Source organism: Sorex araneus, chromosome 3 (assembly GCF_027595985.1).
Source record: "Sorex araneus isolate mSorAra2 chromosome 3, mSorAra2.pri, whole genome shotgun sequence".
NCBI classification, from domain to species: Eukaryota; Metazoa; Chordata; class Mammalia; order Eulipotyphla; family Soricidae; genus Sorex; species Sorex araneus.
In genome coordinates, this window is record NC_073304.1 from 161,052,636 (window position 1) to 161,067,285 (window position 14,650).

At 41.0% G+C, this 14,650-nt stretch overlaps 1 protein-coding gene across 1 annotated transcript in view; it reads left to right on the top strand.

Annotated features, from left to right (window-relative positions):
- Positions 1 to 14,650, top strand: part of ATM (ATM serine/threonine kinase) — a 102,802-nt gene that overhangs the window by 66,176 nt on the left and 21,976 nt on the right. Inside the window, exons 42-50 of the mRNA XM_004614100.2 lie at positions 696 to 784; positions 885 to 987; positions 2,815 to 2,963; positions 4,441 to 4,545; positions 5,933 to 6,052; positions 10,148 to 10,382; positions 10,854 to 11,021; positions 12,051 to 12,164; positions 13,172 to 13,389. Coding sequence (XP_004614157.2) covers positions 696 to 784; positions 885 to 987; positions 2,815 to 2,963; positions 4,441 to 4,545; positions 5,933 to 6,052; positions 10,148 to 10,382; positions 10,854 to 11,021; positions 12,051 to 12,164; positions 13,172 to 13,389 — 1,301 coding nt within the window. The remainder of the gene's footprint in view (positions 1 to 695; positions 785 to 884; positions 988 to 2,814; positions 2,964 to 4,440; positions 4,546 to 5,932; positions 6,053 to 10,147; positions 10,383 to 10,853; positions 11,022 to 12,050; positions 12,165 to 13,171; positions 13,390 to 14,650) is intronic.

Sequence of the window (14,650 nt, forward strand, 5' to 3'; positions counted from 1 at the left end):
TTTTCCTTCTCTTTCTTGCTTTAATGGTGCTGGAGATTCAACCCAGAGCCTTACACCTGTGAAGTATGCTTCACTTAGCTATATTCCCAGCCCCAAAATGATTTTTAAATAGGATGTTATTTTTTGTGTGAGTTCTACAAAAGATTTGAATGATCAAACCACTTCTTTAAGAAATACTATACTTGTTACATATTTTTTTAAATTTTCTTCCTTAGAAAAATCATGACCTTTACTTTTTGGGGATGGGGAGGGAGGGAGACAATTTTCAGCTGTGCTCAGCGACTGTTTCTGACTGTTGACTCAGAGGACCACTTGGGATGCTGGAGATTTGAACTGGGGTAGGTGGGATGCAAGGCAAGTGCCTTAACTCCCATACTATCTCATTTATGACCTTTCTTTTTCCCAAAATTATTTTTCAAAACTCAGCCTAGATGGGTTTAGTATAATTTCAGTTGTTCACAGACTTGTTTTTATTTTTGTGATTATTTTTCCAGGGTTAAAAGCCTGGCAGATTGTGATTTAGGAAACGGTATTTCTTCCCAGGCAGTCCACAACCATTTTGTTGCCTAATGATCCAAATCTTTCATATATATTTTAATATTATATTTGGCTTTTATAATGCAAGTAGAAAGTTGAGAATTACCCATCCAGATTTGCTCTGTTCACTCCAGTTTTTGTCATTTCCACGTTTGCAGGATCTGCTCTTAGAAATCTACAGAAGCATCGGAGAGCCGGATAGTCTATATGGTTGTGGAGGAGGGAAGGTATTACAGCCCCTCACGAGGTAAAATTGCATTTTCTGAGATAAAGACAGAGCGATTCTGTTCGCGAAGGTGTTTTGAGCACATTGGATTCAAAGGAATTTTAAAACTCTTTCCTTCCAGACTCCGAACGTACGAGCATGAAGCCATGTGGGGAAAAGCCCTGGGCACATATGATCTCGAGACAGCCATCTCCTCATCAACCCGCCAGGCTGGAATCATTCAGGTGCCTTGGTTTCCTGCTTGCCTAGAGAAAGCACTGCTAGTGCAGTGCTGAGATTACAGTATTGCATTGCATAATCTTTGCCACCACACACCCTGTTTGTGTTTTTTTTTTTTCTTCAGTAATGCTGGCACATTTTTTTTTTTTTGAAAGTTTCACCTGATAGTCATTCCTCAGTTTGTTTTTTGATTTTTTTTGTGTGTGTTTTTTTTTTTCTCTTTTGGGGTCACACCAGCAATGCTCAGGGGTTATCCTGACTCTGAATTCAGGAATTACTCCTAGCAGTGCTCGGGGGACCATACAGGATGCTGGGGAACAAACCCAAGTTGACCTCCTGCAAGGGAAATACCCTGCCCACTGTGCTATTGCTCCGATCCCACTCCCTAGTTTTTTGCAAAAAAGAAAAGAAAAAATAGGCTTGCAGGAAATGGAAACAACCCTAATGCCTAACAATAGATGAATGGATAAAGAAGTTGTAGTACACATACACAATGGAATATTGTGCAACTAAGAGATAAAATGAAAGTTGGATGGAACGTGTTAAGCAGAACAGGTCTGGTGTAGAAGGACAAATACAGATGATCTCACTCATCTTTGACCCATAGAAGATCAAAAGAAGGAAGTAGATGGGATGGAATGACAACAGACTCTTGCCCTGGGAATACAAACTGATTAGCAAGCAGTGGGGCGAGGAGTGGTGGGGAAGGAAGAGGTGACTGGCACTGATGGAGGACCGGGGTGGAGATGTCTGGTGCTCGGGAGGTGGTGGGGTACAGTAACTTTGCACATCAATACCACAAACAGTAACACTGTTGTAACCATGTCACCCTATAATTAAAAAGCTAATTATTAAAATAAAATCAAAATCAGTGTTTAAAAGGAAAGAAACTACATTAGCCTAAAGCTGAGTGGTGATTATACAGTGAAATACAGTATTTTCAGTATGTCAGTGGAATATTTGTACAACCCAAAGACTTCTATGTGAAGTTCTGGAAGGCACATGTCTTCCAGGTATTGGGCTATTACTCAGGGAATATTGGAGAGATCACTGATCAAAAGATAGTCTTGGTTGGTTGTTAGCTAACAGTGAGACATTTCTTAGTTGCCTACGATGTGCCAGATAGTGTTATTAAGTGCTTCGCATGAAAAATCTCTTGTAAACTATTTCTTACAGTTTGCACTGGAGCTGGTCCCAGAATCTGTCATTTCTATTAGTAGTTAACATTGCTCAGCTGTTTATCCAGCAAATTGTAGAGCCCTTTGAGCTGTGTCTTTGTTTGGGTAAATGGTATGTTGTAATCCTGTGGAGGTGGGGGTTATGTAGGGCCACACCTGGCTGTGCTCAAAGCTTCCTCCTGGTTCTGTGCTCAGGGATCACTCCTGGTAGTTCTGGGGGAATCAAATGCAGTGCCTGGGGTCAAACCTGAGGCAGCCGCAGGCAAGCTGCTCTACCATCTCTCAGGCACTATTTTGGGTTTTAAGAGATTTAAAAAATCTCTTCAAATTTGTGGATTATGACTGTAGGCCTGTGACATAAAATTTTTAAAGTTAGGGGCTGAAGCAGTAGTACAGCGAGTAGGACATTTGCCTTGCATGCAGCCAACGAGGGTTCGATTCCCAGCATCCCGTATGGTCCATGAGCACCGCCAGGAATAATTCCTTAGTATGAAGCCAGGAGTAACCCCTGTGCATCACCAGCTGTGACCCAAAAAACAAAAAATATATACATACATATTTCTAAAGTTAACTTCACATGTTTGATGTTTTATTTTTTCCCTCTAGTAGTTTTCTTTTATTACTGATTTTGCTGTTTTTAAACTATTTGCACAGGCCTTGCAGAATTTGGGACTCCACCATATTCTGTCCATCTACCTGAAAGGACTGGACCATGAGAATAAAGAGTGGAACGCTGAACTTCAGGAACTTCATTACCAAGCAGTGTGGAGGAACATGCAGTGGGACCATTGCATTTCTGTGAAGTAAGAGTCAGGCATTGTGGAATGGTATTTCTCTACCATAAGCAATAAACGGAGTTTTGTTACCGTTACTGGTTTGGGGAATTTGGGGGGCAACTAACTTGATGGCAGTGCTGTGGGTTTCTGCTAACTCTCCTGCTGGTGTTTCCTTGTTCTTTAAAAATATATATGTATATATCATATTTATAGAAATATATATACACACACATATATGTATATGTGTGTTTGTGTGTGTGTATATATGTGTGTTTGTGTGTATGTGTATATATATGTGTGTGTGTGTATATGTATATATGTGTGTGTGTATATGTATATATATATATTATATTTGGTTTGGGATCACATCCAGGTTGCTCAGGGATTACTTCTGGCTCTGCACTCAAGAATTCCTCCTGGTTGGGCTTGGGAACCTTATGGGATGGAACCTGGGTCAAGTGCATGCAAGGCAAGCCTCTTAAGCACTGTAATATCTCTTCAGCCTCCATTGTACTTATAAATTATAAACACATAGTTCTTGGTAGTTTTCCATCAGACCAACTGTATCTACATAAAGCCCTTACTTGTGTCTTCTTTTGTTTTTTGTTAACATATTTCGAGGCTAAATTAATTATGTCATTTAGTTACATCACACCTTCACACTGGCCTTTTCTGATTGCCCATTCTCCAGTAGCCTCCTAGTCAGTCTCTTCTTGCCTTGTTCTAATTACCTGCATCTCCCCTGCTGCTGTTAGATGTTTTTCTTTTTCATTGTCGATCTTCTCAAAATCTGAACATATATCACAAAACTAGGGGGCCAGAGATACAGTACAAGAATAAGGCATGTGGCTGTAGCAGCTACAACCCTGGTTCAAATTCCCTGCACCGCACATGGTCCCCTGAGCATGGCCGGGGTCATTCCTGAGCTCAGAGCCAGAAAGGCTCTGGGTATGCCCATCCTCAAAAAAAAGAGGGAGAACTTCTCTCTGACTTGTCCACTGTGGGTCCCCTGCATATCTAGAACCTGGCGCCTAGTGTCGGCAGGCGTTTAATTTTTAAAATAAATAAATGAAAATATATCATATTTGGAACCAGTCAAAAACATCTGAGAAATTTACTCTTTTGGCTTGAAAAATTTAGACAATCCATAAATTGTATTTCTCACTAGATTTGTAGGCATGTTTTTAACATGGAGAAATCTTAGTGTTTTTTTTTTTTTTTTTTTTTTTGAGGGGGGTCCATACCTGACTATGCTCAGGGGTTACTCCTGGTTCTGCACTCAGGAATTAATTCCTGCTGGTGCTCAGAGGACCATTGAATGCCAGTTACCGAACCTGGGTCAGCCACATGCAAGGCAAACACCCTACCCACTACGCTATCCTTCCAGCCCCTATATCTTAATTTGATGTTTAAATTATGCATTTTTGGTAACGTTTATGTAGTGCATTTTTCAGAGTTATTTGTTACTAATAATTTTTCTTTCATTTTCTTAATAATTTCCCAGCAAAGGAGCAGAAGGAAACAGTTACCATGAGTCACTGTATAATGCACTACAGACTCTAAGAGATAGAGAATTCTCCACATTTTATGAGACTCTCAGATGTGCCAGGTATCGTATAATAGTCCCTATATTTTTGCATTTAATGTCATAGCTTTCCTGAAAGAACCACTTTTAGCATAAGAATTTTCACTGGGTGTGTGGGGCAGAGGGTAGGTAAGACAGAAGGGACCTGTATGACAATAATAGTTGGAAATGATCATGCTGGATAAGAACTGAGTGTTGAAAGTAGGTAAAGGGAGACACGTGATAACCTTTTAATATCTGTATTGCAAACCACAATGCCCAAAAGGAAAAAGCTGGGGGGAAGGGGGAGAAGGTTCCTGGGGGTGTGAGGGGAAGGACACTGGGGGCATTGGTGCTGGGAAATATATACTGGTGGAGGGATGGGTGTTGGAACACTGTATGACTGAAAGCCAATCATGAACAGCTTTGGAATGGGCTATCTCATGGTGATTCAATAAATTTTTTTTTAAATAAGGATTTACACTGGTGTTGGGACATGGGTTAGTAGTTATGGCCAGTTAGTTTCTGTCTTTTCATGCTATTTCCTAAAACAACACTCTTTGTGTAATATACAACTCATGTCATTCAGTGTTAAAACCCAAATAGTGCAGAAGTAATAGGCAATATCCAATGATAAATCATTTTATAGCTTCACCACATCTAAGGTATTAATGCTTGGTGAATTTTCTTCTGCAAGCATTTTGATTGGTTTATTTTTGGCTGGGGGAGGGGCATACCCAGTTGTTCCCAGGGAACCACAATGCACGGGATGGAACCCAGAGTTCCCCTTGCGAAGCTTGCAAACTAGCCCTTTGAGCTGTCTATCTCCTTGGCCCATGCAGACATTTGGGGATGGGAGGTTGGGTCATTCCTGGTGGTCTGCTGACACAGTGCTGGGGACCAAACCCTGGGTTTCTACATGCAAAGCATACACTGTAGCCCTCTGATCCACCTCCCCAGTCCAAGATGTGAAAAAAAATTTTTAATTGAATCACCATGAGATACACAGTTACAAAGCTGTTAATGATCAGGTTTAGTCTTAAAATATTCCAAAACCCACCTGACCACCACCAGTGCACATTTCCTGTGGCCTATTTCCCCAGCATCCTTCTCAACATCCCACCTCCCTGAGGACTTTTTCTTTTCTCCCTCTCCCTGTCCGCCTCTTCCTGCCTCCCTCTCCCTTCCTCCCTTTAATCATTATGGTTTGCAATGCAGATACTGAGAGGCCATCATGTATGTCCTTTACCCACTTCCAGCACTCATCTCCATTCCTGAGAGATCCCTTCCAGCCTTCATGGTCATAGTGGTCCCTTCTGTATCCCAGCTGCCCTCTCTCCCAGCACAACATGGGTGGCAGCCAAATGTGGATTTTTAACTTCCCGCAAACCTCTCCTCAGTTTTCAGAGTCTCTTGTCCTTTCTGCCACCAGAGTCAAAGAAGTGGAAGAGGTGTGCAAGGGCAGCTTGGAGTCTGTCTATTCTCTCTACCCCACACTGAGCAGACTGCAGGCCATCGCTGAGCTAGAAAACATTGGGGAGCTTATCTCAAGGTACGTGACTCAGGAGACTTTATGATGGGTTTCGAGCAGGGACTTCTGCAGGTAGCCCACCAGCCATGACTTTGTTTCTTTCCTTGTATCAAGATGCAGGTTTGTTACCAGAGTGGCCTGTCCTCTTACTGACATAAATGTTTTCAGAGATGCTCTTTCTGACCATGTTCTTTTTTTTTTTTTTTGCTTTTTGGGTCATGCCCGGCGATGCACAGGGGTTGCTCCTGGCTCTGCACTCAGGAATAATTACTCCTGACGGTGCTCAGGGGACCATATACGATGCTGGGAATCGAACCTGGGTTGGCCGTGTGCAAGGCAAACACCCTATCCGCTGTGCTATTGCTCCAGCCCCAGAATATGTTCTTTTTATCTTCATTGTGGTTTATCATATTTCTTTGCCTTACCCTAGATGAAATTGTTTCCTCCTTTGTTTTTATGTACTTTCATTTGTCTTATCTAAAGCACATCCTACCCTGCTGTACAGTACTGTGTTCCAGTACTGCCATTTCATTGATCTGTGCCATACTGTGTTAGAAATGGCCTCAAAGTGGGGCCCATTCTCATGTTTACTCTAGTATCCCCAGGGTATTTTTCTTGCTGACGTGACTAGACTCTAGGAAACATTCATCTGCATTTATTGAGTCAGTAAATGTACAGTAGGTGTTGAGGGCAGATTGTCTCTTAAAATGGTGAGTAGATGGGGTGCCACAGAGGGGGATGGGTGAGAGCCCTCCCCACCCCAAGGGACCCAGCCCCGGCAGCCACAACCCAACTGCCACCCCACTCCAGACCACTCCCTGCAGGCTCAGCCGAGCCTCACATATGAGTGAACATATTCCTAGACCGCACGGCCGTAAAAGCGGCCTGTGACACATCATAAGACACTCCTATTCTCCATAATTACCACACCGTATTTGTTGGGGTTCAGACAGTAGGCAACAAATCATAGAGGGAAATATATATATATGTGCATATGTACATATTTTCAGATATATATACCAAAGCTCACACCACCTAAACTTTAACAACATGTTAGTGATACCCTATAGAATGTCTTAATGGCTTCTGCCAACATTGAACAATCTTCACACTGTTTTCCTATATGAACACTTTTTTGTAAGCATGTTCAGAAGTTCTTCATAACAGACAATATCAAATATATTCTTTCTGTTGTGTTTTGGGACAGGGATTGGCGTTTGGGAGGGAAACATCCCGAATTTGGTGGTGGGAAAGTGTAATGGTGGTGGGATTGGTGTTTGAATATTAAATGTAATCAAACATTGTGAACTAACTTATAAAATAAAAAAAAAATTAAATTGAAAAAAATGGTGAAAAGTTATTTAGGATGCTATATGTTAAAGTTCAAATTTTGTGACCCTGAGAAAACCACTTGGCACTTTTGAGCCTCTCTTCCTATTTCTAAAATGGGGGCCCCTACATATTTAATAGTCTTTAGCACCCTGCCTAGCCCTGTCATTCTGAATCACCATTTATTAAAGAGCCAGGAAAGAGCATACAGGTGACTCTGTTCTCTACACTGCTAAAATAAATCTTAAAATATGCTCTTTTTTTTTAAGTAGAAAGAAGAAATTTTAGAGTCAGAAAATAGGATACTTTCCCAAAATTGCATAGCAGAAGACAAAGCCAGTGATGTGAGAGGGCAGCATTTCTAAAAAAACCCTGACAGTAACAGTAACCCGTAGAGTGGGATTCACAAGGAAGGTGGGGGATGGTCCTCAGGGAAAATCTGATGAACTGGAGAACAAAGACTCATGTTCTAGCAGCTCCTGGCGTTGCGCTTAATGTGGTTTGCTTTGACAAGGGCAGTCCTTGGTGTTGTCTGAAAATTCCTGGATCCCCAAAATCCATTCCAAGTGACCCATGAATTCAAATCTATCTTTATAATTATAGCAAGATTTTGTTTGGTTTGGAGGTTGTGGGGGGTTCATCATTCTGTCATGAGGTTAAGTGAAGTTGGTCTATTGGGACTATACATGTGCTCTACTCTTCTCGATTGCAGGACCATATGAGGTTAGATTTCTTTACATATCTCGGCCAAACCCAGAGATCACTGACAAGTGATCTTGGCCAAAATATCAAAACAAATGCAGAAGCATGCATGAGAATTTGTCAGTCTAATAAAGAGATTTGCAGAAATGCAAAAGTTTCTCTGTTTTGAGACAGTTACTTTTCATTAAAAATTTTATTAAGGGAAGGGTGTTGGAACATATCACTAAAGTCCAATCATGAACAACGTTATAACTGTGTTATCTCAGTGTGGTTCAATTAAAAAAATAAAAATAAAAATAAATTTATGGTAGGGGCTAGGGCACAAGCCCACAGGCTAGTGTGCATGCTTTGCAGGAAAGAGGGTTGTTGGAGGCCTGGGTTTGATCCCTGGCTGATAGTATCCCTTGAGCACCACCAGGAGTGACCCCTGAGCTTACAAGACTGGAAAAAGCCCTAGAATACCATTGAATGTGGCCCTATACAACACACACACACACACACACACACACACACACAACTAAAACACAAGAAAAACTTTAAAATTTTAATAGTAGATTAATTTTAATTTTTAAATTAATTTTTTTGTAATTTCCCCTAGTTCTTCATGATAAAAAATAGACATAATCCAATAAACAAAAGCTCTTCAGGCTCTTCAATAATTCCTAAGATTGTATAGGCGTTCAAAGTTTGAGGCTTGTAGGCCAGGGAGATAGTTCAGTGGGTAAGGCGCTTACTTTGTACGCAGCCAACCAGGTTATCTCTGGCACCCTATATGGTACCCTGAGCCCTGCCAGGAGAGTGACTCCTGAGTGCAGAGCCAGGAGTAATCCCTGAGCATCGCCGGGTGTGGCACACAAAGATGTTTGAGACTTGTGAAGCTGGAGCTAGATCAGAGTGTCAGAGCGCGTACTTGGCATGCAGGATGCCCCGAGGTCAATACCTGGCACTGCATTTCCCCAAGAACAGTCCCCGAACACTGACAGATATGACCAGAAAATCCCAAAACAGGAAAAATTTTGAGACTGGCTGCTCTAGAACCACTTTGGGAGGGATTAGAAGTTTTGAGTCACTGTAGCCTTCCCGGTGTCACGTTGCCATCACCCCTGCCCTCACCTGTGGACTTCTAGGTCTCTCTTCATCTCCACTCCTTGCCACAGCAGTCCTGAAAGACTGGATGATGTTGCTCAGTTTGAACATAGGCTCTGTATATGCTGTTCTGAGAAATTAATGCACACACGCGTGCTCTTTTTCTGGGGAGTGATGTGACTAAATGAGCCCCTCGCCAGATGCCAGCATTTCCTTCACTGGGTTAGCTTCTTTGGCAGCTGCAGTTATGCAGAGGCCTCCCCTGGGTCTTGGAGGCGCTGTAGGTCACTGCTTAGTTTGGTACAAACCCTGGTTGGCATGTCCTCTTTTCCCAAGGACCTGGATGCACAGGCATTCTGTACTCAGGCCAGCAGAATATATTCTCAAGGTATGGCCCCCAAAATGCAACCACAAACAACATAGTACTCATTTAGATGCCTGCTTTTTGAAGTTGGGGTATTTTGGGTTTGCTTTTGGGCCGCAGCCAGTGGTGCTCAGGGGACTATGCAGTCCTAGGAACTCACCCCGAACATCCAACATGCAAAGCATGAACTCCAGCCAGAGCTGCCTCTCTCATCCTGAAGGGTATTTTTAAAACTTGACGTGGTAAGTGTCTATATTGTCTACATTGTTTCCCAGAGCTCTGGTCATTTTGTAGTTTTCCAAACTTTGATCCTTATTTCAAATTATTTCTAAGTTTGCATTGAGGGCCGGAAAGACAGTACAGTGGATTGGGCACCTGCTTCGCATGCGGCTGATGTGGATTCGATCCCTGGCATTCTATATGGTCGCCTGAGGCTGCCAGGAGTGATCCCTGAGTGCAGCGCCAGGGGTCAGCACTGAGCATTGTTTGGGCATTGTGTAGCCCCAAGCAAAAACATTATTTAGAAGTTTCCATCTTGTTATTCAAAAACTCCTTTGTTATATCTTAATACTCCTAGCTTGCATAATAGCAATTTTTAAAATTTCTTTTGCTTACATGACTTACTTGGTTTTCAGATCGGTCCCTGGCAAGCCACCTACTGAAATATACAATAAATGGAGAAAACACTCCCAGCTTCTCAAAGACAGTGATTTTAGCTTTCAGGAGCCTATCATGGCTCTACGCACCGTAATTTTGGAGATCTTGATGGAAAAGCAAATGGAAAATGCCCAGAAAGAATGTTTTAAGGACATTCTCACCAAGCATCTCATAGAACTCTCCACACTAGCCCGAACTTTCAAGAACACTCAGGTAATAGGATTGAAACCATGCTATCTCACCTCTTGACATTTCCCTTTATTGTCCAGGATAGAGAAAGCATGAGTTGAGTGAAAAAATAAATGTTACTGAGAGAGCAGCTGTGAGTAAAGTTATATTGTGCGTATTGCAAACACACAAATTATATAGCTTCGTTGTTTAAAATCCCCATTTTGTAACTAGACTTGATTTTAAGCTTTAGGCAAGGAACTCTAGCTAACCTCAAATTCCTGGTTATAAAATAAGGTACCAAACTTAACATATTGATTACAAGAAAGTGGTTTTATATACTGTGTACAGACAGATTACCTATAATCACATAGAGATGGTGAGAGCCAGGGAGACATAAATGTATATAAGACAGTACGAACAGTGAAGTCCTTCATGAAGGGTAGTGACTGCTTTTATTATTATTATTACTAGTAGGAAGTAGAAGTCTTGATTCCCATGTCATTTTCATTTCAGCTCCCTGAAAGGGCAATATTTCAAATTAAACAGTATAATTCAGCTAGTTGTGGAGTCTCTGAGTGGCAGCTGGAGGAAGCCCAGGTATTCTGGGCAAAAGAGGAACAGAGCCTTGCCCTGAATATTCTCAAGCAAATGATCAAGAAGTTGGATGCCAGTTGTGCCGAGGTTTGCTTTTTTAAAAAAAATAGCTGAAATGATTATTTGTTGTTTTAAAAATTACTGTGCTTTTAGATATTTTGATAAATCCACAATTATAGTAAAGACTTATAATTACTAATACATAAATAAGAAATTATAAAAATTCTTGGAAATTAGGACATGTCCATTTAGAAAGTATTTGTTTCTTCTATTTATAAAATTCTATTAGTCTACCTATCATTTATAGTTTATTCCAATGTTAAGCCTTTTTTAAAAAATCTTTTCTAGACTATTAGAAGGGTATGTAGGAAACGAACATGAAATGTCTATTATAAATTTGAAATTGCAAATAAAAAAATTGGAAGAGAAAGTAAGGAGGGGGAGCAACTTTTCATGCATAAGTTTATCAATTCAAATACTTTGGAAATAATCATGTTTAATTTTACCTACTGTGCCCTGTCTTTGCAAGTGCAGTTCTTAAACAGCTCTATCTCCAGCATACAGTAGCCAAAGTAGAGGCGCCTTTAGGAATCATTAAATGTTTATAAAGGTTTGGTCACTTGAACCTACACCTAGTAGTGACTGTTACCTGTGCTTGTGGTATTGGACAGTTGTAAGACAACCTAAAAGATGGCAATCTTTCAGGAGTGCCATCACTGCACCAAAGCATCAGGAACTAGAACAGCGCAATGTTTAAGTATTACAGAACAGTGTTGCCTTGTCTACTCTCTTAGTACCTCAGTTTTAATTTTTTATTCTATAAGATTCAGGATAATAATAGTATTTACTTCATTGGGTTGGTTTCATTAGATTAAATGAGTTTATATTTGAGTGCTGTCAGAAGTATTTAGTAAATATGAGTTGCCTCATAATGCTAATAATAAACAGTAAAGCATGATTGTTCATAAACTTCCATACTTGATATTCTCAAAATAGTTGTGTGGTGAAAGTAGTTGAGAAGCAGCATTGCTAGCCTGCTTATTTCTCCTACATAGAAGAGAGAGTTGCAGAGTCATGAGAATGAGTATGTTTTAAGACTTCGCTTTTTATATCTAGGATGATCCCAACTTAAAACTAATATACACAGAATGCCTGAGGGTTTGTGGCAACTGGTTAGCAGAAACATGCTTAGAGAATCCTACGGTCATCATGCAGACTTATCTGGAAAAGGTAAGATGTTTGTGCAAACCTGAAGATAAATATTCAGCACAGATAAACTGTCTTTTTAATTGATAGTGTGTGTATTTCAAAAACAAATGAATATATGGTTTTACCTTTCCTTAAATATTGTTGTAGTCCTGTATAGTTATTATTACATTTTTTTCACAGTGCAAGATAGGAACACAATTTTAAGAAGCACATTTTCAAAATAGAGTGTCTTCTTGGTACCCCCACACCAACTATACTTTTCAAAAATTATTATTATTATCATTTTTTTGCTTTTTGGGCCACACCCAGTGATAATCAGGAGTTACTCCTGACTCTGCACCCAGGAATTACTCCTGGCTGTACTCAGGGGACCATATGGGATGCTGGGGATTGAACCCGGGTTGGCCACGTGCAAGGCAAACCCCCTACCCACTGTGCTATTGCTCTGCCCTCAAAAATTATTTCTTGTCATTTTTTTCACTTATCTACAAAATTAGCTGGTTATAGAATCTTTTACTCATTTGCACCTCATCTGTCCTACAAAGTAGGACTAGGACTTAAGTTCTTCAGCCCCTTTTGCTTTTGTTGTTTTTTGTTTGTTTATGGGCCACATCCAGTGATGCTCAGGGCTTACTCCTGGCACTATATGCAGGATGATCCAGGCAGACTCGGCGGGTCCAACTCAGGTCAGCTGCGTGCAAGGCAAGCGCCCTATTCACTGGCCTGTCACTCTGGCCCCACGTTCTCCAGTTCCTTCAATTTTCCTATTTCTCCCTCTTTTTATTTGGTAAACAGTGACCTCACAGAGTAAGCATAACATGGTAAGTGTAGTGTGGTCTACTTTAAGTTTTACATAACTACATGCTGTTTTGGTTATTTCTGAACTGACGAAGTTGTAAAGCCAAGTAAATATTGTAGTCCATAATTTTAGCTCATAAATGTTAACTCGTGTTGCTGTGTCTTAGGCCTGAGTGATTTTTAGGTGTGTCTGAATCTAAATAAAAGTGAATTGTGGATTTCTTTCGCAGGCAGTGGAAGTTGCTGGAAATGTTGATGGAGAAAGCAATGATGAGCTCAGAAATGGAAAAATGAGGGCATATCTTTCATTAGCACGGTTCTCTGATACTCAGTACCAGAGAATTGAAAACTACATGAAGTCATCAGAATTTGAAAATAAGCAAGCGCTTTTGAAAAGGGCCAAAGAGGAAGTGGGCCTTCTTAGGGAACATAAAATTCAGACCAACAGGTAAATTTGTCTACAAGTGACAGTTTTACATATAGCATTAACTGAGTGAATGTGTATAGGAAGGGCCACTTGACTGTTTACTTCTGTGCTTTTTTTGAAGTAGGGGTTTTGTAGCCAGACCCTCAGGTGATCAGGGGATGCTTTTGGCTATGTGCTCAGGCAATTACGTGGTACTAGGGTGTGAACCAGGATTGGCCACATGCATGGAAAGCACCTTAACTCCTGTATATCTTCTCCAGTCAGACCCATGACTGTTTTTTTTTTTTTAAAAAAACACATTACATTTACTTATTTTATTTTTGTTTTGCTTGGGGGCCATGCCCCGTAGTTCTCAGGGTGAAGAGTGAAGCCTGGCAGTGCTCAGAGGACCATATGCAGTACTGGGATCGAGTCTGGGCCAGCCATTTGTTAGGCAAGCACCTTATCCTCCGCAGTGTCTCTCTGTTGCCCCTGACCATTTTTATTCTTTTTTTTTGGGGGGGGGGTCACACCCAGAGATGCTCAGGGGTTACTCCTGGCTCTGTACTCAGGAATTACTCCTGGCGGTGCTTGGAGGACCATATGGGATGCTGGGGATTGAACCCAGGTCGGTTGTGTGCAAGGCAAACGCCCTACCCGCCCTACCCACTGTGCTATCACTCCGGCCCCAGCCCCTGACCATTTTTTAAATTTGGTGTACTATAGTTTAGAACACTGCAGCTTAGCTTATTGAGTTTATAGTTGTTTATCAGAATCGATGAGACTTTGACCTTGTTCTTTCTTTTAATGTAATTAAGTATTCATTTTTGGTTTGTGGGCTCACCTGGCAGTGCTCTTACTCCTGGTGCTGCCCTCCGGGATCACTCCTGTTGGTAACCATATTTGGTGCCTGCAAGACAATTGCCTTCCACATTGTACTCTTTTCAAGCCCTCCCTATTAATTTTTAAATGTGGGCCACAACCAGTGCTTGGGTAGGGGGTACAATTCCAGGCTCTGGCTGGTGATGTCTGGGGGTAACAGGGATTAAAATGAGGGTCTTTCACATGCTCATCATGCTCCCTTCTGTATTACCACTGGCCCTTGGACTCAGGTCTCTTTCTGAAGAATCCGTGCACTAGTTATAACTCATCTCAAGTATGTGCTTTTTTAGATTGTTTGTAATTAGAAAAGAGGTGTTAATAATTAAATACAAAATAGCTACCTATCTTGATATAATTAAACCCTTTATTCAAACCTGACTAGTTTGTTAAAAAAAAAAAATATATATATATATATATATAT